We start from the raw sequence: 26,186 nt of genomic DNA, 5'->3' as shown, positions 1-26,186 counted from the left end.
ACTGAGCAAGGCCAGGGATCAAACTAGAGTCCTCATAGACACTATATCAGCAGAGTCACAACTGGACTGGGTACATGGAACTTCATTATACTATTTTCACTCCTTATGTAATATTAGGAGGTGTGGTTCAGTGTTGTCACAAGCTGTGGTGTACGTCAAAGATGAGGCTTGGATCCCATGTTGCCGTGGCTGTGGCGTAGGCCCCAGCTGCACCTCTCATTCGATCCCTTGCCCAGGAACTTTCATATGCCACGGGTGCAGCCGTAAAAAGAAAAATAATTAAAACAGACTATGAGCTTGAAGGCATGGCAAAAATATTAGCTTTCCTGGGATGACCGTGAGTCGTGCTTCAGGCACGGGTGGAAGAAGAGAAATTTGATGCAACCAACTGGAATAGAAAATCTGGAGTGGGGGGAAGGGACGAGTGGGTGCCTGGAGTGGGGAAAAGGGATTGCCTGTAGTTCAAGGAAGGAGGAAGAGCTGAGCCAGTGGCTCTCTGCTGGGCACGTGGCAGAGAGAAGCAGTGATTGTGTGGAAGAAGAAGTTACTGCTTCCTGGAAAATCAGGCCACCAGGGCCTGAGAAACCTCACTAGGACTCGAGAGGGAACTTTGGGGCACTGCAGTGTAGCTTCCCTGTGCTGCTGCCACAGACTGTCTAATAGTCCAGATGTCTGTGCCCCTCAAATTCATACGCTAAAATCCTAATCCTGGAGTTCCCACTGTGGCTCAGTGGTAATGAACCCGACTAGTATCCATGAGGATTCAGGTTAGATCCCTGACTTTGCTCAGTGGGTTAAGGTTAACCTACTTGAGCTATGGTGTAGGTCGCAGACATGGCTCGGATCTCGCTTTGCTGTCGGGCCGACAGCTGCAGCTCAGATTTGACCAGCTGCAGCTCAGATTTGACCCCTAACCTGGGAACCTTCATATGCCGCAGGTGTGGCCCTAAAAAGACATATACACACATACACAGACACACACACAAAAGCCATAACAGCACTGTGTAAGTTTAAGGTATACAACGTGTCGATTTGACACATTTACATATTGCAGTATGATTTCCGCTGTAGCATTTGCTGATATCTGCATGTCTGTGATTTTTTGTTTGTTTGGTTTTGTTTTTGTTATGGCTGCACTCACTGCATGTGGAAGTTCCCAGGCCAGGGACTAGATCTGAGCAGCAGCAGCGACCTACATGATCCTTTAACCCACTCATCCAGGCCAGGGATCAAACCCACGCTGCCACAAAGAGAAGACTGTATCCTTAACCTGCTGCACCCCAGTGGGAACTCCTGTTCTTTTTGTTTTTTGTTTTTTTATAGCAGCCCAAGCTGACTGAGAGACTATTTTATGACGACTTCTGTTTTTTAAGAATCTGAATAGTCTTCTTATTTACTTGCCTTGACCCTTGGGCTGGATCCCAAGGGCTGACAACCTGAAATAGCCTCACACCCCCCTTCTACCCATGACAACCTTGGCTTCCCGTTGTTGCCAGTCTGGATTCTCATTTCTTTTCCTTACTGCCCTCCTCCCCCACACTCCTCCTCTTTCTTTAATTTGACAAGCTTGAGATAGTTATGAACAGTTTTGATGTCATGGTTGCATCTTTAAATGCCAGAAATGCCACATGAGACTAAGTCTGCTCTGCAGTGATTCTACTTAATAGTCACCCCTTCCCCCAACTCAAGGACATTGTATGGAAGATATGATCAGGCTCCCAAAACCCATCTTGGAAAACAGGAAGATCAAACCTTAGCAACAAGATTCTTTAAAGTTCATTGGGCATGCTCTCTGAATTTCAATGTCCACCTGAAGAGAGGTTACTTGTAAATGCTAGGTCTTCCATTGCAGTTACATTAATTTGGTAGTGCATCTCTGCTTTGAGGGTCTTATCCATTTAAATAGTTGGGCTCTTAAAGGGAATAGCCAAGAAAAAAATTTTTTAAGAAAAAAAAAAATATATATTTTTTGGGTCTTTTTGCTATTTCTTGGGCCGCTCCCGTGGCATATGGAGATTCCCAGGCTAGGGGTTGAATCGGAGCTGTAGCCCCCGGCCTACGCCAGAGCCACAGCAACGCGGGATCCGAGCCGAGTCTGCAACCTACACCACAGCTCACGGCAACGCCAGATCGTTAACCCACTGAGCAAGGGCAGGGACCGAACCTGCAACCTCATGGTTCCTAGTCGGATTCGTTAACCACTGCGCCACGACGGGAACTCCAAGAAAAATATTTTAAAAGTAAAAAAATATATATATTGCTCATTGCCTTTGTATGGGTTCCTTAAAAAGCTTAGAAGCTGGAGTTCCCACTCTGGTGCAGTGGGTTAATGGGCTTGCTTGTCTCTATGGCATTGGTTCCATCCCTGGCCCATTGCAGTGGGTCAAAGATCCAGTGTTACCACAAATGTGGCTCGGATTCGATCTCTGGCCCAGGAACTTCCATTTGCTTCAGGTGTTGCCAAAAAAGCAAAAACAAAGAATCAATAACCCTCCCAACACCCCCTCCCCCCCCAAATCTAAAACCTTATGAGCTAATGCTTTCCTGGAGGGTATAATACCAGGGAAGCAAGAGTCAGGGAAGGAGATAAATGAGGATGAGGGGAGTAAATTCAAGATGGAATATCACCTAAGTTGGCCTAGCTTAGCAAAACACTTACCTGGCTGCTTAATCTACGGGGATGTCTCTGGGGAGAATGTGTGAAACCACTGCATCTCAGAACTGTCCAAGAGCATGGACAGGGATATTGGAAAGATGGTGCAGGGGTGTGAGGGGGGAGAGATGGGGGGATGGTAAGCAATTTATCTGCCTGCTCCTTTATGTCTCTCATCAGTCCTCCCCTGGAATATGCACTTCCCCCATCTCTAGGCAGAGCCCCACTGGTTTGGGTGGTCCTGGGTGCTGAGGTGGCTGTACGCTTTGCCCCAGTGGTGTTCTGGGACCATCAGAATTGTTAGGAGCCAAGGTGACCCCAGCACTCCACACGTGTCTATATCCATGGGAACAGTGGCTGATGCTGTTCATGCTGGGGAGCAAGGCACTTAGCCCCGGTGGGGGTTGGGGAAGGTACAAGTAGGACGAACAGATCTGGGTCTGCCATTCCTATAATCTGACCACTTACAAAATTTCATATGTAGGAGTTCCTGCTGCAGTGTAATGGGATCGGCAGTGCTAGGTTTCAGGTTCAATCCCCTGCACAGCAGGTTAAAGGATTGGGTGTTGCTGCAGCTGCGGTGTAGGTCACAGCTTCAGTGTAGTTTAAAACTTCGGTTCGGATCTGATCCCTAGCCCAGAACCTCCATATGCCATGGGGTGGCCACAAAAGAAAAACAATTAGTTAAAAAGATTACTTATTTAGGAGTTCCTGTCATGGTTCAGCGGTAATGAACCCAACTAGTATCCATGAGGACATGGGTTCCATTCCTGGCCTCACACAGTGGGTTAAGGATCCAGTGTTGCCATGAGCTGTGGTGTAGGTTGCAGACTCGCTTCCGATCCCGCTTTGCTGTGGCTGTTGTGTAAGCCGGCAGCTACAGCTCCCATTCAACCTTAGCCTGGGAACTTCCATATGCTATGGGTGTGGCCCAAAAAAGCAAAAAGAAAAAAAATTATTTAGTAGGATTCCTCCCATCCCGCTTCCACCCCCAGGTAACTATTGTTGACAGTTTGATCCATGTTCTTTACATTTTTTTTTTCCTGAGAATGTGCATCTATACTTAAACACACATTTATTTTTTAAATGGAAGCGTGACATACATGTTAGTGTGCAATCTGCTTTTTTTCACTTAACATTACCCTGTAATCATCTTTCCAGCTCAGCATAGATACATCTACCTTGTTCTGTTTTCTTTTTTAAGAGATAACCCCTGCCTCATTCTTCTAAATGATTGTATAGTTTTCTGTCTTATGGATGTACTGTCATTTACCTGATTATTTATCCCTTGATAGACATTTATGCTATTTCCTGGTTTGGACTATTTTTTTTTGTCTTTTTGCCTTTTCTGTGGCCACTCCTGTGGCATATGGAGGTTCCCAGGCTAGGAGTCTAATCAGAGCTGTAGCTGCTGGCCTACACCAGAGCCGCAGCAACGTGGGATCCGAGCCGCATCTGCAACCTACACTAACAGCTCACGGCAACACCAGATCCTTAACCCACTGAGCGAGGCCAGGGATCGAACCTGCAACCTCATGGTTCCTGGTCGGATTCATTAACCACTGAGCCACGACGGGAACTCCAATTTTATTTTTTTAACATAAAGATTTCTATTTTTTTCATTATAGCTGATTTATAGTGTTCTGTCAATTTACTACTGTACAGCAAGGCGACCCAGTTACACATGCATGTATACATTCTTTTTTCTCACATTATCATGCTCCATCACAAGTGACTAGACATAGTTCTCAGTGCCACACAGTAGGATCTCATTGCTTATCCATTCCAAAGGTAATAGTTTGCATCTATTAACCCCAAGTTCCCAATCCATCGCACTCTCTCCCCCTTTCCCTTGGCAACCATAAGTCTCTTCTCCAAGTCCATGATTTTCTTTTCTGTGGAAAGGTTCATTTGTGCCATATATTAGATCTCAGATATAAGTGATATCATATGGTATTTGTCTTTTTCTTTCTGACTGATTTCATTCAGTATGAGAGTCTCTAGTTCCATCCATGTTGCTGCAAATGGCATTATCTTGCTCTTTTTTATGGCTGAGTAGTATTCCATTGTGCATATATACCACATCTTCCTAATCCAAGCATCTGTTGATGGACATTTGGGTTATTTCCATGTCTTAGCTATTGTGAATAGTGCCGCAATGAATATGCAGGAGCATGTGTCTTTCTTTCTTTCTTTCTTCTTCTTTTGTGTGTGTGTGTGTGTGTGTGTGTGTCTTTTTCTAGGGCTGCACCTGCGGCATATGGAGGTTCTCAGGCTAGGGGTCTAAACGGAGCTGTAGCTGCTGGCCCACAGCAATGTGGGATCTGAGCCATGTCTGTGACCTATATACCACAGCTCACAGCAATACTGGATCCTTAGCCCACTGAGCGAGACCAGGGATCGAACCTGAAACCTCATAGTTCCTAGTTGGATTTGTTAACCACTGAGCCACAATAGGAACTCCTCCCTATACCATTTTCTGGCTTAAATCTTTTCCATGGAGTTCCCTGGTGGCTTAGTGATTAAGGATTCAGCATTGTCACTGCTGTGGCTCAGGTTGCTGCTGTGGTGAGGGTTCAATCCCTGGTCTGGGAACATCTGCATACTGCACGGGCAGCCAAAAAACCAAACAACCTCCCAAAACTTTCCATGATTTCCATTGCTTTTAGGGGGTTGAGGTGGGACAGGGTCTAGTCCTTCTTTATCCTCTGTATTTTAACCACATGAGCCTTTTTCCCCCCAGTTTTCCAGTCTTGCCAAGGTTGGAATCCTCGTACAGTGCTGTTAGGGGTGTAATTGGTAAATCACTTTGGGAAACGGGCACTATCCACTGAATCTAAACATAGAGCTTCCCGGTGACCCAGCAATTCTACTTCTAGGTTTATATCCAACAGAAACAAGAAAAGGATGTCAACAGCAACTTTCCTCAAAATCATCTAAAACAGGAGATAAATTGAGTGGCCTTTTTTGGGGTCCAGCTTTTTTTTTTTTGGTCTTTTTTTGTCTTTTTGCCTTTTCTAGGGCCACTCCCGTGGCATATGGAGGTTCTCAGGCTAGGGGTCGAATCAGAGCTGTAGCCTCCAGCCTACACCACAGCCCATGGCAACACCAGATCCTTAACCCACTGAGCAAGGCCATGGATCGAACCGCAACCTCATGGTTCCTAGTCGGCTTTGTTAACCACTGTGCCACAAAGGGAACTCCCAGAATAATGATTTTTAAGTTTCATTTAAAAGAGTGCTGTGGCTCAGAGGGTTAAAAACCCAGCCTAGTGTCCATAAGGATGTGAGTTTGATCCTGGCCTCACTTGGGTTAAGGATCTGGCATTGCCACATGCTGTGGTGTAGGTCGCAGATGCTTCTCAGATCTGGCGTGGCTGTGGCTGTGGCATAGGTCAGCATCTGCAGCTTCAATTCAACCCCTAGCCTGGGAACTTCCATAGGCTGCAGGTGCAGCCATAAAAAGAAAAAAAAGATTCATTTAAATTGCTGTGTGTATAAATAGCATATTCCTTTTTCTTGCTGAGTAACACCACACTGTATGGCTACGCCACAGTGTGTTTATCCACTCACCAGTGGATGCACATTCGGGTCATTTCCAGTTTTTGCCTAGTTCAAATACATTTGCATGCAAGTATCTGCATGGACACACATTCCTTTCTTTAGGGCAAATACCTAGAAGTGAAATGCCTGTGTTGCACAGGCAGTGGATGTTTAATCGCCAAACTGCTTTCCAAAGTGGTTGTGTCATTTTATGTTCCCACCTGCAGTGATGAAGAGGAATAGACCTGGGCCCCTGTCATTGTACAAATGCCCCTGGGTGATTCTGCTACTCACCCATGTTTGAGAACCACTGGCTCAGAGGGGGATGGAATTGGTGGCCTTTTCCTTCAGGAAGTGACGTTGCCACAGAAGCCTGGGTAAAGTGAGAGCATGAGGCTCAAGGCAACTTGAGGGAGACTGTCTCAGGCAGAAGGGACAGAAAGAGCAGAGCCCCCACATCAGGTATGTGCCTGGTGTGGTGGAGGCCCAGCTGGGGGTCCAAAAGGCTTGAGTGGAGCTCAGAAAGAAAGTGTGAGAACAGACTGTCAGAGAGAATGGGGCCAGATCATATAGGGCCCAAGGGAAGGATGAACATATGGATTTGATTCCAAATGAGCTTGGGAACCATTGTAGGGTTTTTGAGCAGAAGCATGATATGATTTTCTCACTGAGGAAACTAAGGCTCAGAGAGGTGAATTAAATTGCCCCAGGCCACACTGTAAGTGGCTGAGCTGAAATTCAACCCAGGTGTGTCTAAGACCAGAGAGTATGTTGTTGACCTCTGTGCTGTCTTTTACCTGGCTTTGGTGTCAAATAAATACATAAAAAGTGGATATTTGGAAGCAGTCACTGGCCTCACTTGGGTTAAGGATCTTGCATTGCCAGCCAAAGACCAGTAAGAACACACTGGTAGTTAAGCGTGATGGGCTCATAACTTGTTGAGGTCAAGAAGAACTTGAACCCTGGGGAGCCAGGGAGCTTCTCAAGTAAGACTTAGAGGATGTTGGGGAGACACTATTAGGAGATTTGGGCTTTGGTTGGGTGGTTCTAGGGACAGTTTAAAGATCTGGGAGATGTGGCACAGTGGGTTAAGGATCCAGCAATGCTACAGCTATGGCATAGGTTGCATCTCTGGCTTGGATTTGATCCCTGGCCTGGGAACTTCCAAATGCTGTGGGTATAGCCAAAAAAAAAAAGGGGGGGGGGGCAGATCTGGGAGTTTGCTCTAGAGTGGATGCTGTCAGAAAGCAGGGATGATTCTAGAACTGGGATTCTTAATAAAACTCATCTATACAGAGGACAGACTAGAGCCAGGCTAAGGCTGGAATTGGTATAGAAGCAGCTGTCACTCATATTAGCCAAGAGAAGGGTACCTCTGTCATTTTGTGGCCTGGACTATGTTCATGTTTTGTCTCATTCCATCACCGTCCCAGAGTGGCCTCATCTGATGTTGCTGTTCTGGGAAATTGTTATCTGAATGGGAGAACACCAAGGCCAGCTGAGAGTGCCAGGCCAGCAAGTGGCCGTCAGGCACTGCTCTTCTCTTCCTCAAAGCCATGAACTTTGATATTCAAGGTGGAAACAGGGTCTAGGAAAAAAAAAAATGCAACCCTGACTAGCTTTGTAACATGATCAAATCTCAAGGGCACAGCATCTCTGGACTGTCCTTTTTTTTTTTTTTTTGTCTTTTTTGTCTTTTTGTTGTTGTTGTTGCTATTTCTTGGGCTGCTCCCTCGGCATATGGAGGTTCCCAGGCTAGGGGATGAATCGGAGCTGTAGCCGCCGGCCTACGCCAGAGCCACAGCAACTTGGGATCCAAGCCGAGTCTGCAACGTACACCACAGCTTACAGCAACGCCAGATCCTTAACCCACTGAGCGAGGCCAGGGTTTGAACCAACATCCTCATGGATCCTAGTCAGGTTTGTTAACTACTCAACCATGAAGGGAACTCCCTTATATGTTTGTTTGTTTGTTTGAAACAGCTTTAGGGATATATAGTTCATATGCCATAAAAGCCACACATTTGAAGGGTACAATTCAGTGGCTTTAATTTTTTATTTTTTTGTCTTTTTTTTTTTTAGGGCCTCACCCACATCACATGGAAGTTCCCAGGATAGGGGTCAAATCAGAGCTGTAGCCTTCGGCCTATGCCACAGCCAAAGCAACTTGGGATCCATGCTGAATCTGCAACCACAGCTCGAGGCTGTGCCAGAGCCTTAACCCACTGATCGAGGTCAGGGATCGAACCCGTGTCCTCATGGATACTAGTTGGGTTCCTTACCGCTGAGCCATGGTGGGAACTCCTCAGTGGCTTTTAGTATGTTTACAGATACTTGCAACCATCACCACTATGTATTCCTGAACCATTTTCATTGCTCCAAATAGAAGCCTCATTAGCAGCCACTCCTCCTCTCCTCCCTACTCCCACCACAGCAAAAGGAGGCCACTAATCTACTCTTTGTCTCTATGGATTTGCCAATTTTGGACATTTCATAGAAGTAGAATCATAGGAGTTCCTGTTGTGGCTCAGTGGTTAATGATCCAACTAGGAACCATGAGGTTGAGGGTTTGATCCCTGGCGGTGGTGGGTGCATTGGGTTAAGGATGTGGTTGTTGGTGGTGGGTGCATTGGGTGGTGGGTGCATTGGGTTAAGGATGTGGGTTGGATCCCTGGCCTTGCTTAGTGGGTTAAGGTTCTGGCATGGCCAGAAGCTGTGGCAAAATTTGCAGAAGAGGCTCAGATCCTGAGTTGCTGTGGCTATGGCATAGGCTGACGGCTACAGCTCTGATTCAACCCCTAGCCTGGGAACCTCCATATGCCGCAGGTGTGGCCCTAAAAAGAAAAAAAGATGAAAAATGAACCAGCTGAAAACAACAATAATTATCCTTCACACCTTCTGCCAATCCAGAATTCGGGAGCAGTTTTGGCTGTGCAGTTCTGATACAAGGTCTCTCAGGATATTGTGGTCAAGATTGTGGCAGGGATGGGAGTTTCCTGGTGGCTCAGAGGGTTAAGGATCCAGCATTCTTACTGCTGTGGTGTGGGTTTGATCCCTGGCCTCGGAACTTCTGCATGCTTCAAGCATGGCCAAAAAAAAAAAAAAAGAAGATATTGGCAGAGGCCGCATCTGGAGGCTTGACTGGGGCTGGAGGAGCCACTTCGAAGACGGTGCTCTCACATGGCTGTTGATGGGAGGCCTGAGTTTCTCTCCATGCAGGTGTCTCCCGGGGTTGCTTGAGTGTCCTCCTGTCATGGCAGGTGCCTTCCCCCAGAGGAAGCGAGGCAAGAGAATAAAGTGGAAGCAACAATTCCTTTTATGGCCTAGCTTCAGAAGTCACACACTGTCACATCTGCCACATTCTCTTAGACAGAAGTGAGTCACCCAGTCAATTCTGCCTCCCAGTCCGGAGAATTAGGCTCCACCTTTTGAAGGGAGGATCACAGAATTCCTGGATATATTTTGAAACCATCACAACAGGCACTCTAGAGCTGAGAAGGCAGACAGGATGGTGAGACAATGCATAGGTTAACGAAAGCAGAAAGACACTACCCCTTAGGACTAGGGACATGAAGGAGAGAAGTAGGACTATCAGAGCCCAGAAGCCAGGACCACCTTCTTTATTTTTATTTATTTATTTATTTATTTATTTATTTATTTATTTATTTTATATATACATTTGTCTTTCTGCCATTTCTTAGGCCGCTCCCACGGCATATGGAGGTTCCCAGGCTAGGGGTCCAATTGGAGCTGTAGCCACCGGCCTACACCACAGCCACAGCAACACGGGATCCGAGCCGAATCTGCAACCTACACCACAGCTCACGGCAACGCCGGATCCTTAACTCACTGAGCAAGGCTAGGGATTGAACCCACAACCTCATGGTTCCTAGTCGGATTCGTTAACCACTGAGCCACGACGGGAACTCCTGGAACCTGGACCTTCTGAAGAGCTGGAGCCTTGAACGTGCAGTCACTAGCGGAGGTGCTTTCCAAAGCAATGAGGGAGACAAAGGCTCTGGCTTCTTCCTTCCTCTGCCTCCTGGTCTTCCAACAGTGCCTGCAACTAGCCACACTTACCAGGAAGCAGAGTGCAAGGGAGCCTGGGAAACATACTTCCTGGTGATGCAGAGGTGAGCAAAGAGGGCTGGGATGGGTTTGAGATCAAATGGGCAAAAGTCTATCATGGAGTCCCCCAGAATGCCTTATATGATTAGGTGGCAATATTGTGGTTAAACTTGTTTTGAATTTTCACTATTTTTACATATTAATATTGTTCTCATTGCTGTGGCTGTGGTGTAGACCAGCGGCTACAGCTCCGATTTGACCCCTAGCCTGGGAACTTTCATATGCTGTGGGTATGGCCCTAAAAAGCAAAAAAAAAAAAAAAAAAAAAAAAAACCCAAAAAACAAAAAGGTTCTAGTAAAGTAACATTTTAAAATTACAAATGAAAAAAGAGAACGATGATAGAAAAATTCTCCAGTCTCCTTTACTCTTCCCTAATTTATTTTTAAATTTTTTGGCCATACCTGAGGCATGTGGTAGTGCCTCGGCCAGGGACTGAACATATACTGCACTTGTAGCCTACATCACAGCTGTGGCAACACCAGATCCTTAACCTGTTGCACTGCAAGGGGAACTTCCAACTCTTCCCTGATTTTATTTATTTATTTTATTTAAAATTTTTTTTTGGAGTTCCCCTTGTGGCGCAGCAGAAACGAATCTGACTAGGAACCATGAGGTTTCGGGATCAATCCCTGGCCTCGCTCAGTGGGTTAAGGATCCGGCATTGCTGTGAGCTGTGGTGTAGGTCACAGATGCAGCTTGGATCTGGCGTTGCTGTGGATGTGGCGGAGGCCAGAAGCTACAGCTCCAATTAGACCCCTAGCCTGGGAACCTCCACATGCCTAGGGTGCAGCCCTAAAAAGACAAAAAATAAATGAAATAAAATAAAATAAAATATTTTCTTATTAGGGCCACACCTGGAGCATATGGAAGTTCCAGACTAGGGGTCGAATTGGAGCTATAGCTGTCAGCCTACACCACGGCCACAGCAAAGTAGGATCTGAGCCACATTTGCGACCTAAACCACAGTCACGGCAACGCTGGATCTTTGACTCACTGAGCGAAGCCAAGGATCGAACCTGCATCCTCATGGATAAAGTCAAATTCTTAATCTGCTGAACCACAACAGGATCTCCTCTTCCCTAATTTAAAAAACTATTTTTTATTTTTTGTCTTTTTAGGGTCACACCCACTGCATATGGAGGTTCCCAGGCTAGGAGTTGAATCAGAGCTATAGCCGCCAGCCTACACCCAGCCACAGCAATGCCAGACCCGTGCTGCATCTGTGACCTACACCACAGCTCATGGCAACACCAGATCCTTAACCCACTGAGCAAGGCCAGGGATCAAACCTGCATCCTCACGGATGCTAGTCAGATTCATTTCCACTGAGCCATGACAGGACCTCCCTCTTCCCTAATTTTAAAGAAGACTTCAATGGGACCAGAAAGGAAGGGGAGTGTTAATCCCAGACAGCAGAAAACTGATCTAGCCTTTCTATGGAAACAGCCTTTGTTATTCTCTTTAAATCCTGACTATGTAACTGATATAAATTCCTCATCAATTTCTACTTGGTATCCTAGTCCCTGCCACGTCAAGCTTCTGATTCCAAAAAGAAATAATTTATCTTGTCTGTGCTAGGTATATACTCAAGAGAATTGGAAACGTATGTCCACACAAGAATGTGTATTGAGGAGTTCCCGTTGTGGCATGGTGGGTTAAGAATCAGACTGCAGCGGCTCAGGTCAGGTTCGGGTTTGATCCCTGGTCCAGCGCAGTAGGTTAAAGGAGCCAGCATTGCCACGGCTGTGGCGTAGGTCTGCTTAAATTGTATCCTTGGCCCAGGAACTTCCATGTGCTGCTGGTGGGGCCATTAAAAAAATAAATGAAGGAGTTCCCATTGTGGTGCAGCAGAAACGAATCTGATTAGAACCATGAGGTTGCAGGTTCAATCCCTGGCCTTGCTCAGTGGATAAGAATCTGGCATTGTCATGAGCTGTGGTGTAGGTCGAATACATGCCTCGGATTCTGCATTGCTGTGGCTGTGGTATAGGCCAGTAGCTACAGCTCCAATTCGACCCTTAGCCTGGGAACCTCCATATGATGCAGGTGTGGCCCTAAAAAAAAGACAAAAGACAAAAAAAAAAATTAAAAAAAAATAAATGAAGAATGTGTAGTGACTGTTCTTAGCAACATTCCTAATAACAGCCAAAAGTGGAAACATCCCAGTGCCTATGAATAGGTGAGTGGATAAACAAAATATGGTCTTCTCACATAATACAGTATTATTTTGCCATAGAAAGGATGAAGAAGTTCCTGTTGTGGCATAGTGGAAATAAAGCCGACTAGTATCCATGAGGATGCAGGTTCGATCCCTGGCCTCACTCAGTGGGTTGGGGATCTCGCGTTGCTGTGAGCTGTGGTGTAGGTCGCAGATGCAGTTCAGATCCCACATTGCTGTGGCTGTGGCTGGCGACTGTAGCTCCAATTCAACCCCTAGCCTGGAAACTTCCATATGCCTCAGGTGTAGCCCTAAAAAGAAAAAAGAAAAAAAAAAAAAAAAGAAAAGAAAGGAAGGGAGGGAGGAAGGAATGGAATACTGATGATTGACGATTGCTACAACATGGAAGAACATTGAGAAATTATGCTAGGTGAAAGAAGCATGTCACAAAGGCCACATATTGTATGATTCCCTCCAAACTAATAGATACAGAAAGTAGACTAATGGTTGCCAGGGGCAGAAGAGAATGGGGAATGGGGCATGACTGCTAATGGGTTAGGGTTTCTTTTTGGGGTGATGAAATGTTTTGGAATTAGACAGTGGTCATGGTTGAAAACCTTTGTGGGTGACCTGACAAGTCCTGAGAGACTGTAGTTCTTTGAATTAATTTGTCTTCAGATCCTGAAATATTGTTGAAAGATGCCTGATGAGTAATTATGACAAGGATGCTAAAAAGAAAAACCTGAGCAAAGAAAAAAGCATACCAGGTAGTTAATTGTGATTATTTGATAGTATTATGATTAGAGTTACTTTTGTCTTTTTTCCAACTTTTATTTTTTTGGCCATGCCTGCAGCATGTGGAAGTTCCTGGGCCAGGAATCGAACCCATGCCAGAGCAGTGACCCAAGCCACTGCAGTGACAATGCCAGATCCTTAACCTGCCTCATCCCAAGGGAACTCCTTCAGTGTTTAAATAGCACAGTTACTTTTTTTTTTTTTGTTTAGGGTTGTACCCACAGTATATGGAAGTTCCCAGGCTAGGGGTCAAATCGGAGCTACAGCTGCTGGCCTACACCACAGCCACAGCCACTCGGGATCCAAGTTACATCTGCGATCTGCATCAAAGACTCACCGGCAATGCCAGATCCTTAACCCACTGAACGAGGCCAGGGATTGAACCTGCATCCTCATGGTTCCTAGTTGGGTTCATTAACTGCTGAGCCATGAGGGGAACTCCTAATAGCACAGTCACTTTTAAAATAGAAAAGATAGGAGTTCCCATTGTGAGTTAGCGGGTTAAGAACTAGACCAGTATCCATGAAGATGCGGGTTTGCTCCTTGGCCTCCCTCAGTGGGTTAAAGATCTGGTGTCACTGTGACCTTCAGTGTAGGCTGGTAGCTGCAGCTCCAGTTTGACCCCTAGCCTGTTCAATATGCCACAGGTTTGGCCACAAAAAGCTAAAATCAATCAATCAATCAATCCCTGAACAGTGGAGTTAGAATGTTAATCATTTTGAAAATGAAAATTAACCTTTAATACCTAGATAAAAACAGACTTGAAAAAAAACACCAGGATTATTCTTGGCACTTTTCTAGAGTTGAGTTGCTTGAGAAGTTGAAAAGGCTGTATTCATCAATTTAATTCAGCTTAATAGGAAACCTCTGAAGGTATTAAATGCAAAAAAGATTTACTATAGGAAAATACAAGCTCATAAATGGGTTGGTGAAGTTGGAAGGGCAGGCTCTAGGCTGAGCCTCCCTCTAGCTATGGCTGTCCGGATAACACTGCAGAACTGACCTGCCAGAAGAAGCAGGGCCTTTGCCACAGTTTGGAAGGTGGGGAATCAGGGGACCATTACTAGAACTCTGAGTTCGATAACGCATTGTCATAGCCTGGAATCTTCTTTCACAGTACCTGCATCTGTTTGACACCTGAGCAGGAAACTGGATACTGGGCCACTACTGCCCCCTATTGTCCAGTAGTCTTTGAAGAAATAATCCTTCAAACTTGCATCACTTATTCACATAAATGGTATCATCTGATCTTCATGATAACTTTACATGATAAGCATAAAATGTGCTATCACCCCCTTTATACAGATAAGGAAATTGAAGTTCAGAGAGTGATGGAACATAATTAAGGTTACACAACTATGTGTAAAACTGGAGTAACAACCCAGGTCTCCTCATCAGGCCAGTTCAATGAACTTGATGTGTCAACTAACACATCATGAGTGAGATCTTTTGTGACAGCATATATGTACCAAGACTTGTGCCTCATGAGTGACACAGACTGGTAAATAAGTATAACTTAGCGGGTGCAAATCTACCTTGTAAGGCACATGGGAAGGGGCTAGAATTTGGCAGTAGGAGATCTAGGGACATTTCAAGAAGAGGAGAGGTGACATTTGAGTTGGGTTTTGAGGGGTGTGTAGGAGTATGCCAGGAGGCAAAGTGTACAAAAAAATTGTCCCAGTAGCTGGCAAGAGCAATGGGGCCATGGGCGTGGCAACTAGACTCTAGGGAAGTGAGAGAATTCTAACTTTGGAGGATGTAGACAAGGTTTTTTGTTTTTTTGTTTTCGGTAGTTGTATTATATATACATACAGTGAAATAAGGTGTATTAAGTATACAGTTTCTTTAGTTTTTAAAAAGGCGTATGTAAACACTCATGTACCCATCGTTTAGGTGACGATGTGAAACATTTCCAGCATCTCAGGAGGTTCTCCCTCGTGCCCTTTCCCAGTCTCTATACCCTTCTCCATCCTTCCTCCGTCGGTTTTTGCGAGGTGAGGGCAGGATAACATAAATATTAAAGCCCTTGGTTTCAGCTCCATTTCCTCCTTCCACTCCTATTACTGCCTCCAAATCTTCTGCCATCTTTATGGACAATCCTAAGAAGATACTGCACTAGGGGGAGGAGGGTTATTGCTACTGTTGTTTCCTCGTGTGGTCCATGTGAAATTTAAGTTGTAAGCGCGACTGGAGAGAGGAAGAGGACGATGGTTTCTGGTCCTTCGGAGCCACCGTCCAGGCTCGGCACGCGCGGAGACGCCTTGTCCCTCGGCGGCTGCCGTGCGTCCGTTACGTGGCAGCTGCATGCGCCCGCCAATCCACGGCTCCCGCATCAGCCCCCTCGGGTGGCGCAGCCGGAAGGGGCGGGGCTGAGGCAGGCGGCGGCTGAGAAGGTAGTGGTGGCGGCGGCGGCCACGGCGGCTTTGGAGGCCGCACTCCCGGTCCTGGCTTCGGCCCCAGCCCCACCATGGTGACGCTCGCTGAGCTGCTGGTGCTCCTGGCCGCCCTCCTGGCCACGGCCTCGGGCTACTTCGTCAGCATCGACGCACATGCCGAGGAGTGCTTCTTCGAGCGGGTCACCTCGGGCACCAAGATGGGCCTCATCTTCGAGGTGGCCGAGGGCGGCTTCCTGGACATCGACGTGGAGGTGCGGGCGCGCTGCCCGCGACCGAAGCGGGGTCGTGCGGCCGCTCGGGGGTTGCCGGCGCGCGGGGCCCGCCAGCGCGCGGGGCCCGCCAGCGCGCGGGGCCCGCCAGCGCGCGGGGCCCGCCAGCGCGCGGGGCCCGCCAGCGCGCGGGGCCCGCCAGCGCGCGGGGCCCGCCAGCGCGCGGGGCCCGCCAGCGCGCGGGGCCCGCCAGCGCGCGTGGCCCGCCAGCGCGCGGGGCCCGCCAGCGCGGCGGGCCCGCCATCGCGCGTGGGCCCGCCAGCGCGCGGGGCCCGCGGGGGGAGCGGGACATCGAGGCCGCTGTCCGAGTCCTGGGAGGGGCGCTGGCTGCCACCCAGCGACCCTCTAACCTCCCTTTTCCCCGCATCTCCCCTGATTCCGGGCGCCCCACGGGATACGTAACCGTTGCTTGATTGCTTTGGATTCTCAGCTTGAATGGGGGGTCCCCCTTGGAACCTCTTGCCGAGCTTTGTCGACCAGGCGCCGCGTGTCAGATCTGGGCCCAGGAGGCGCTTCACAGTCTCGTTTAGCTGGTGGCGGGTCTCGATCGGTCAGCAGCTGCTTTCTTCCATAGTGCAAATTAAAGTTAGCACGTGACATGGAAACTTCTGAAAAAGTAAATCGAAAGCTATTGAGATATGTAGGCAGACGTTCGCGTTGTGTTTTATTTTTCATGGAAATGATCCAGATTACCCGATTTTACGTGAACCTCCTGATACCTCGTTTAGCCATCTCCAGCTAGGGGAGTTGAGGCTGGGTTATGCATTTTAGGTGTAATGACTGCAGCGAAGTGGAGAAAACGGAAAATTATTTTAAGAAGCCAACAGTCTGTAAATTATTTCCTATGTCTTGTTTTAAGCCAAAAGAATGATTCGCCTCTTTTTTTTAGAAAACCAGATGTAATTAATATTTAAAGTCACCCGTTAGCATGATTAATTAGGTCTAAGGATTTTCCATTTGACACTGACCCTCAGCGGAGTTGGGCATAAATTCCACAAAACAAGTGAAATCCAGAAATAAGGAGCTACTGGAAGGAATGACTGTTAAAATTAGCTGAGAGCTTAAGACACTAGCTATTCCAGTCTGCAAGTTTTACAGGTGGCATAGGCTTCATAAGAGAAAGCAACTTGAACAAAGTCTAACAGCTGATATGCAGCAGCCTAGGATGAGAATATGGGTCTCAGAATATCCAATCTAGTCCTTTGTTTTATGTCTTCGGGCATCTCAGATAAAGCAGATTCCTTTACTGGCTGGCAGTAATCAATTAGCGAGACCCAGACGTGCAGCTTGCTCAAAATTCTTAGGGTTTTGTTTTGTTTTGTGTTTTGTCTTTTCAGTGCCGCATGCACGGCACATGGATGTTCCCAGGCTAGGGGTCTAATCTGAGCTGTAGTTGCCCGCCTACACCACAGCCACAGTAACATCAGATCCCAGCCGTCTCTGCGACCTACACCACAGCTCATACCAAGGCCTGATCCTTAACCCACTGAGCAAGGCCAGAGATCGAACTCGAAACCTCATGGTTCCTGGCCAGATTCATTTCTACTGCGCTACGACAGGAATTTTGTGGAGTTCTGTCATTAAGTGAAATGGAGTCAAGTGCAGGTTACATTTTCTTAGTGAATGTCCTGTTGCCGATAGACTTCACTTTAGAAGTTTATGATTTTGAATCTTTTGTGTAATCTCACACATTTCTCTCCTGCCTCCAGATTACAGGGCCTGATAATAAAGGAATTTATAAAGGAGACCGGGAGTCCAGTGGGAAATACACATTTGCTGCTCACATGGATGGAACATATAAGTTTTGTTTTAGCAATAGGATGTCCACCATGACTCCAAAGATAGTGATGTTCACTATTGATATTGGGGAGGCCCCAAAAGGACAAGACATGGAAACAGAAGGTAAGATGAACATTCTAAAGATTTTTTTTTTAATCATGTTCCAAGAATTAATATTCTGTAAATTTTATCTGCCTGAATGGAGTATTTATTTTGATATCTTATTCTAGGTTCAGTCACTATCTTTACAACCAAAAACCTTTTGTGAAATAAACTTTATAATTATCCAAATCTTCTGATTAACAAAAAGAAGTTACTGGAAGTTCATGTTTATGTTTCAGTCTTTACAGTTGCCATTTCTGGCCGCTTTTCTTAGTCACTTTGTGCTCTTGTAAGCATGTAGGTTACTTGTATCTTAGGTTGTTCAGTTAACTTGCTAATTCTGGTATGTACATCTTTATTTGCTCATTTGTGTACATGACTAGTTGAGCTCAACTTTTTGTTTTTGTATGTGTTTTATGTCTTAAACTCTTCTTCAGGTGGTGGAGATACCTGGGATGGTATGTGGATTGCTTTTTGACAGCATCCTGCCTTTGCATATTTTTATTGGCTACTGTCTAATTTCTGCTTTCCTACTTTCTAACCTCAGTTTGTTAGCATGAGAGTGTTTTTTCTTAGTTAAAAAAAACAAAAACACTGCAACTAATTAGAGTTTTAGAGTGATTGTTTTTGGTGGTTTTTATTCAATTACAGGTGATGTAGTTTAGGTCATTTTAAATTAATAGCACTGGGAACACAGTGGTTGACATTTTAGTAATAACGTACTTCTTAAAATGAACACTGAAAGGTGGAAAGATTCAAATACAACTGAACTAGTAGAAATCTTAAAGCATAACTAATAGCACATGAAGCTGTTGATGTTGTAGGAAGTATTTTATAGGCTTGTTTTACCGTTATTAACATTCTTTAACTTGAAACTTGGTTGGATTTGAAATGCAGTTCTAGGAGCCATATCTAGTTAGGTGAAAAAAGCTCTGCAAGACATGCATTGCAGTTAGATTAATTTTTATTCTTCAACTGACCAGCAGTGAACCCTAAAATGATTCTTTTGGATCAATTATCAGGAATCAGCACATACAGTTTTTTTTTTTTTTTTTTTTGCCATAGTTCATTTCAAGATTTTTGGAAATTAGTTCAACCCATTTCATAGTATTAATGTGATATCATTTGTTCTAGATATTGAGCAGTTAGTAGAGTATTAACGTAAAGAAGCTGAACTATCTTTAGATTTTGAAATAAATAGAATTTAGAGAATCATACTACTAAGAAATTTCTGTGCTTGCTTTTCAGGGCCATTTGCAGTTCAGGATTTGGCTAATTTTCTAGGAGAACGAGGAGTTTTGAGGGGCTTTGTCTTTGTTCATTTTCTGGAAATTCGTCCTTCCTAAATAGTTAGGAAATGTTTGCTGATGAACATGAATTAAAAAAAAATAATCTTTTAACACAGTATTTTAAATTCTTGCTCTTGCTTGTTAATATCAGTGAATGGCAGCTATTGAATCAAGCTTTCCTCTAAAGCAGTGGTTCTCAGCTTAGGATAATATCGCCCCCCGCCCGCCCCACGCGCGCGCTCCAGAACATTTGGCAACACCGGGAAACATTTTTTGATTCTCAGGCTGGGTTGGTGGTCCTGCAGTGCATTGGACAGCTGCCCATGGCAATGGTTTGTGTGGTCCACAATGTCCGCAGTGCTTCTTCTCCTGAGAAACCCTGCTCTAAAGGTTCCACCTAGTGCATGGGCTTCTGACATTACATTCGTGCTTCCAGCTCAACTACCTTAAAATGGGAGAGGCTCTTGGTTTCTCTTAAGAAATTTAGGAGTATCTATGGCAATTTGGAATTGTGATTGTGGTCCAATCTTGGACAGTCATGAAGAGACCCCTTTGATGGCAGTCTTTCCTGTGGTGTATTTTTTCCCTGCTTGTTTGTTCATTGTCATAATACAGCACTACCTAGAAGCATACACTTATTCTTCAGAACTGTTGGTTTACCCTGTATGCATTTTTTGCTCAAGAAAATACCTGATTTTAAACCTTGAGCAGCTGAGAGTTTGTTTCTTTGGTTGCAAGTGCCTGCTGTTTCCCACTGTAGTCAAATTAATTGCTTTGATTTAATAGAAGAATATTGAGTTGGTGTGGATTTTCCTCAGAGGTCTGTGTTTTTCTCTGTTGGTTCATAAAGATTAAAAGTCAGTTTTGATACTACGTCTAAATTAACATTAGAGTTACATGGTTTTTAAGAGTAGATTTTGTTTAAATGTTATTTATTATTAGGGTTTTGTTTTATATTTTATGGTGCTCCCCCTCCCCCATCTTTTTTCCCTCCATTACTGTTAACCTTCACATAACAATTCCTTAGAAGACATTTCCAAGGGTTAATTGTTTCCTTTAGTTAGTAAACATTGTTACTATGTTTACTACTCTGAAAGAGGTTTCTCTACTGGGAATGAATTTTAAAAAAAAAGATTTGAAAATTAAATTGTCATCAGTAGTCCAAAATGATATCTGAGCCATTTCTTAAAAATAGCTTCTTTTGTATGCCTTTTCTGAGGACTTTTTTTTTTTTTTTTGCTTTATAAGTATTTTTCGAAAAGAGATTGCCAAACATGTGCTAATCTGTTTTCCAATCCTTCTGTAGCTCATCAGAACAAGCTAGAAGAAATGATTAATGAGCTTGCAGTGGCAATGACAGCTGTAAAACATGAACAGGAATACATGGAAGTTCGGGAGAGAATACACAGAGCAAGTAAGTTAATGCTTTGACTTTGCAGTATGAATTGGTAAAGGTATATTATCCACGAGCCTGTGGTTTTTTTTTTTTTTTCCACGAGCTTGTTTGTGTTTTCCTCATTTGGAAATTTTGCAACATAAACATATTAAAGTATTGGCTTAAAAAAGCAACTATACAAACATATTTTTTGACTATATATGTTTATTTGTAGAGCTTTGTACTAGACTAGTTTATTATTGGAACATTCATTGTAAACAATGCTATTAAGATTCAGCACAAGCTTTTAAGCGTTTTAAAAAAATGTGTGGCCATAAAGCAGAAAGGAAAAACATTGTAAAATGGGTATTGCATTGGTTTTAAATCACATGTCTGAAACTTTTGTGCCAGTGTAATTAATATTATATACTGAAGCTTAGCTGTTTTTCTAAAACCTAAGTCTAATTAAAATAGAAAGCACTAAAACATGAATAGAGGTACTGACCAGGTGAAAATGAGTTTGGGTTCCCAAGTTTGTAAACAGACCTGGGGATGTGTTTGTCTTTGGAAACACTGATGATTGGAATCCCACCTTAAGTTGCAGAAGTCTGTTTAGCCCATGGTGTAGCATTAAGATGCTTTTGCTTTTAAAACCAGAGCTTCCACATATTGACATGCAGACCAGATAACCATATTTTAGATCCAGGTCCACACTCATTCAGTATCTTCATCTTCCAAGTCATTTTGAGGATAGACTTCGCTGGGAGCAGGTGCATCTGTAAATGCAGAGTGGCTTGTGTCTGAAGTCTTTGTTCTGAAGTTGGGGTGGGAAGTGGAGAGAAGAGTGATTCAAATAGACCAAACAGATGAGGACTGATGGATTTCTTCAAGATGTGGCTTCTGTTCTTTCCCACCCTCTTACATCTATTCTTGCCACTGATGGAAAGGCGCCTTTAGGACCTAGAGCGTAGATTTTGCTTCTCCTTAGAATAATGAGTACTTACAGCAAACTGGAGAAGTGCCTCTGTTCTCAGCTTTTTGGGGTGGAGGGGGCCCTGAGATAGACAAGACTTGTATGTCTGCACTCTGGCCTCTTCCACCATGATTCCTTCTCCTTTCCTGCACCCTTAATCTCTGCACCCTTTGGCATCACTCTGTTCTCTCCCTCACCTATCGGTTTTTTTGCTCCCAAGTGGGGGCCAGACCATTCCAAGATGAGAAGGGCAGTGAATAGTGTGAGAGCTCAGAGCTTTCACTGTTGTGTAGTTTAACTAGTTTAGGCCAGAGGGCTTTAGGATATAGAAGGTCCTTGGGAACACAGCAACCAGAGGAAGCACCCATCTTCCAGTCTATGGGGATGGACATCCAGCCTTGTTCTCTCATCTTTGGTTTGTATGAGATACTCCTGTATTTGTTTAACAAACAAAATAGAATTTTAGACATTCAGTTTAATTTTGCAAATCAAATAGTTCCCACAACGTTGGTTATTTTTTGTGTATCTTCCTATAACACTCACTACTCAGAGATAGTTATAGTGAGGCTTTTCTTTTTTTTTTTGTTTTTTTTTTTAAAGCTGTAAGTAGAACTCTTCCTGAGACCTCATTTGTTTTGTTTTGTTTTGTTTTTTTGTCTTTTTGCTATTTCTTTGGGCCGCTCCTGCGGCATATGGAGGTTCCCAGGCTAGGGGTTGAATCGGAGCTGTAGCCACAGGCCTACGCCAGAGCCACAGCAACGCAGGATCCGAGCCTCGTCTGCGACCTGCACCACAGCTCACGGCAACGCCGGATCGTTAACCCACTGAGCAAGGGCAGGGACCAAACCCGCAACCTCATGGTTCCTAGTCAGATTCGTTAACCACTGCGCCACGACGGGAACTCCAGGCTTTTCCTTTTTAACTACAGTGTTTTAATAATACTGTGTTGCTTCTGTATCAGGCTAATATGTGAGTGGTTTGAGAACAGTGTCTTATATACACACCATTTTCCTAGATGGTTACTTATTTATTATGCTTCAGTGTGTTCTAGATGCATTTTTCTCCAAGTGAAGGAAGAGAGAAATGCTTCTTTTTATATGGTTGCTTAGTATTTTGCAGTAATTACTCATCCATTCCCCCTTTAGACAAAATTTTCAGTTGCCAGTTATTCAGTTATGCTAGAAATTGGTTACTAGGTTTGCAGCAGAAGTAAACTTCATGCCATGGAATTAGGACTAAAATTTCAGTGTTGATAGTTTTTAGAGCTCTAGTTAATGTTCTTGGGCATGTGCCTATTCTTACTCTGGGAAAAAAAAGCCACATTTGTTTTTTCTTGAGTAACTGTAAGTTATGTTTTTGCAAACATTTAATTGCTTTTCATGCCTTTTTTTTGTTTGTTTGTTTGTTTTTGTTTGTTTTTTTCTGGGGCTGCAACCACAGCATATGGAGGTTCCCAGGCTAGGGGTCTAATCGGAGCTGTAGCCGCCGGCCTACGCCACAGCCACAGCACCTCGGGATCCGAGCTGCGTCTGTAACCTACACCATAGCTCACAGCAGTGCTGGATCTTTAACCCACTGAATGAGGTTCCTAGTTGGGTTTGTTAACCACAGCGCCACAATGGGAACTCCACTTTTCACTTCTTTTTGAGTGATCATCAGTCCAGTAGTTACTGCAATTCTAGTTTATCTTTTTATTAAGTGGTATACATACATCTGAAAGTATGGCAGTCACTTATTCAGCTGTATCACTGTATTGCTAATTACAACTGCTTTCGTATTGGCCATTTACAGAAAAATCAGAAATTACTCAGTTTTGGTTTTTTATTATTTATTTTTTTGTCTTTTTAGGGCTGCACCTGCAGCGTATGGAGGTTCCCAGGCTAGGGGTCCAATCTGAGCTACAGCTGCTGGCCTGCACCACAGCCACAGCAACGCAGGTTATCCGAGCCACATCTGCGACCTATACCACAGCTCATGGCAGCGCCATATCCTTAACCTACTGATCGATGCCAGGGATCAAACCCAAAACCTCATGGTTTCTAGTTGGATTTGTTTCTGCTGCACAACGGATGGGAACTCCCACTTTTGGTTTTTAAAAAGTTAAGGAATTTGATCAGGAACTTGAAAGAGTGTGACATAAATTCAGTAAATTAATATTGTCATGGCTGGTCCTTTGATGACCAGATTCTTAGCTTAAAAATGGGGTAAATCATGAAACCAGTTCAAGTTTGTCTGGCAGTGGCTGCCAGCAATGGTTCATAAAACGAAGAAACCTCTCCATCTAGAATAAATGCAAGGTACATAGTGGGTGCTCAATAAGTATTTGAATCAATGTTTAAAGAAAAAGACACTTAGACTAACACATTTTGATCTGGGAGGTGGTGCTTTTTGGGTAACTGTGATATTGAAATACCTCTTGATTTTTTTGAAGTCAATCTTCTGATTCAGCCAAAAAAAAAAAAATCATAATATAGGGATTTTCTAATGTGAGGGAAAAAGAAGGTTGTTGGGTTTTAACCCTAGAATGTGACTTTGGGCAGGTCACTTTCCTCTCTGTTCCCATGTATAAGAAGTGCGGACTTGACTATGTTCCATGGATTGCTAAGGTCTCATTTAAATCTAAAATTCTCTATTCTAAGTATGTTAAATTGCTGTGGACAGAAGACAAAGATATCTAGAGTACTTTGAATGCTGTGCGAAAATTACTGTCACACAGACTTAAGACTAGGGAATAATTTATGATGCCTATGCTTTTTTGCTTGCTTGGTTTTTTTTTTTTAAGGGGTTGTTAAATTTTATGTGTTTGTTTGCCCTCAACAGTCAATGACAACACAAACAGCAGAGTGGTCCTTTGGTCCTTCTTTGAAGCTCTTGTTCTAGTTGCCATGACATTGGGACAGATCTACTACCTGAAGAGATTTTTTGAAGTCCGGAGGGTTGTTTAAAAGGCCTTTTCCTAATGATCCCAAGCGCATAATTTCACTGTTTACCAAACATCTTGGTCATAATAATGCATCAATTTCTACATTTTTATTTTTTGAACTGTACATTCACAGCTTATGTTTCTTTGTGACTAATAGATCTGGGGGAAACACCTTTTTAGGAAAGTTATAGTGAGAAATTTATGTTTGATTGGCATAGTTTCATATTTGAATTCTGCCTCCATTACACAGATCCTTCCAGAACTCAAACACTGTAAGTGGAATATAGGTGTATAGTCCTTATATCTTCTCCTTTTGTTTTCATAATACAATGCAGTTTGTTCAGGATAGTACTTTATTGATAGTACTTTACTAAAATGACTGCATTCTTGTGATCCCTTATCCTGCAGTTCAAGTCATTAAAGATTCAGTTTGTTGAGTCCCTATGAGAAACAACTGTCTGAATCTTGACATTTTCTCTCCAGCCTGAAGGTTGGTACTTTTATCCTTTGTCTATCTTGTTTTTGCTTTAAAGATAAGACTTATTAATCCAACAACATTTTTTCCTCCTAAAGTTTTACTTTGAACCTTGCTTTGAATTCAGTCACCTCCACTTAAAATTATTGACACAAACAGCTAATCACCATTTTATGGTTTCTGCCTAACCTTTTAAGGAGGCTCTATTAGAGCCATTTCTCTGGGTGTTTCAGCGAATGGTAACACTTATTCTTTCTCTGCTGGCACATCCCCTTTCTCCACTTTTGGCATGTTGGAGGTATGCGTTCACTTAATTGGAAAAATCTGGGTTTCTGATGCCAAAGGATTAAGCCTCTTGAATTTCTTTGCAGTGATATACAGCCACTATTTTATTTTTATCAGTGGCATTTTGGCCACTGTTTAATTAGGGTACTGAGCAGCATTGTCAGTACTAGGGTTTTTGTTTTCCTTGGGTCTTTCTTTTTTGGCACATGTGAATTTTGTTTTGTATAAAACGAAATGACTTTCTCTTGGTCGCTGATGATGGGTGTAAAATTAAAAGAGCATCTGGTTTTGGCGTGGGGATGATCCAGGATTATGTTGTGACTAATGTATATTAGTTACTTGTACAATTTTTTTGGATCTTTGCAAGGGGACAACTTCAAGTAACGAGTTTTATATAATTAATTTAAATTTGTTAAAGGTTTTCATGTTCAGGATAAACAATTTTTCAACCTTGGGTGAAAATACTTGCAACAGTTTAAGGTAACCATTTTACCTTAGGACAACTGTTGCATGCCAATTTCTGTGTGTCTGTGTGAAAACACTTCAAAATTGAGTTAAAAGATGTAAATTTAAAATTGGTTGTGTATCTAATCTTCCCCAGGTTCAGTAAATAAACAATTCTTTTTAAAAACAGCATGGTATTCTGTGTTTTATATATTAGTGATTTTTTTTCTTCTGTTTTTTCTAGGGCGCACCCGCAGCATATGGAGGTTCCCAGGCTAGGGGTCTAATCCGAGCTGTAGCTGCCAGCCTACACCAGAGCCACAGCAGCATCTGCGACCTACACCACAGCTCATAGCAATGCTGGATCCTTAACCCACTGAGCGAGGCCAGGGGTCGAACCTGCAACCTCATGACTCTTAGTTGGCTTCATTAACCACTGAGCCACGATGGGAACTCCTATATATTAATGATTAATTCACATTTGTTAAATACCAACTTTCTAATCATATTTTCTCAGTAATGATGCCTCAAAGTTATATTTTCTCAGTAATGATGCCTCATAAATATCTATTTTTTATGTCTGTGAATAAAAAATAGTG

The 26,186-nt window shown here is 43.9% G+C and overlaps 1 protein-coding gene across 2 annotated transcripts; it reads left to right on the top strand.

Annotated features, from left to right (window-relative positions):
* The first annotated feature begins 15,635 nt into the window (after positions 1-15,635).
* TMED2 (transmembrane p24 trafficking protein 2) lies at positions 15,636-25,776 on the top strand. 2 transcript variants are annotated; one of them, XM_047761237.1, is made up of 5 exons: positions 15,636-15,924; positions 17,652-17,844; positions 18,261-18,281; positions 20,419-20,526; positions 24,281-25,776. In XM_047761237.1, the coding sequence occupies exons 1-5, from the start codon at positions 15,745-15,747 to the stop codon at positions 24,403-24,405; spliced, it is 627 nt and encodes a 208-aa protein (XP_047617193.1). In that variant the 5' UTR covers positions 15,636-15,744; the 3' UTR covers positions 24,406-25,776. The 2 variants fall into 2 exon arrangements, with proteins under 2 accessions (XP_047617193.1, XP_047617194.1); XM_047761238.1 differs by lacking the exon at positions 18,261-18,281.
* Positions 25,777-26,186: the final 410 nt, after the last annotated feature.

The sequence above is a fragment of the Phacochoerus africanus genome, chromosome 15 (assembly GCF_016906955.1).
Source record: "Phacochoerus africanus isolate WHEZ1 chromosome 15, ROS_Pafr_v1, whole genome shotgun sequence".
NCBI classification, from domain to species: Eukaryota; Metazoa; Chordata; class Mammalia; order Artiodactyla; family Suidae; genus Phacochoerus; species Phacochoerus africanus.
The sequence above is the reverse complement of the archived record's forward strand: the minus strand, read 5'-3'. Positions and strand labels throughout refer to the sequence as shown.

Excerpts from the sequence above, each read along its gene's own strand:
- TMED2 (XM_047761237.1), top strand. The coding sequence starts at position 15,745 with ATGGTGACGCTCGCTGAGCTGCTGGTGCTCCTGGCCGCCCTCCTGGCC. Across the intron at positions 15,925-17,651 it reads TCCTGGACATCGACGTGGAG|ATTACAGGGCCTGATAATAA; the intron begins GTGCGGGCGCGC and ends TCCTGCCTCCAG. Across the intron at positions 18,282-20,418 it reads TGGTGGAGATACCTGGGATG|CTCATCAGAACAAGCTAGAA; the intron begins GTATGTGGATTG and ends ATCCTTCTGTAG.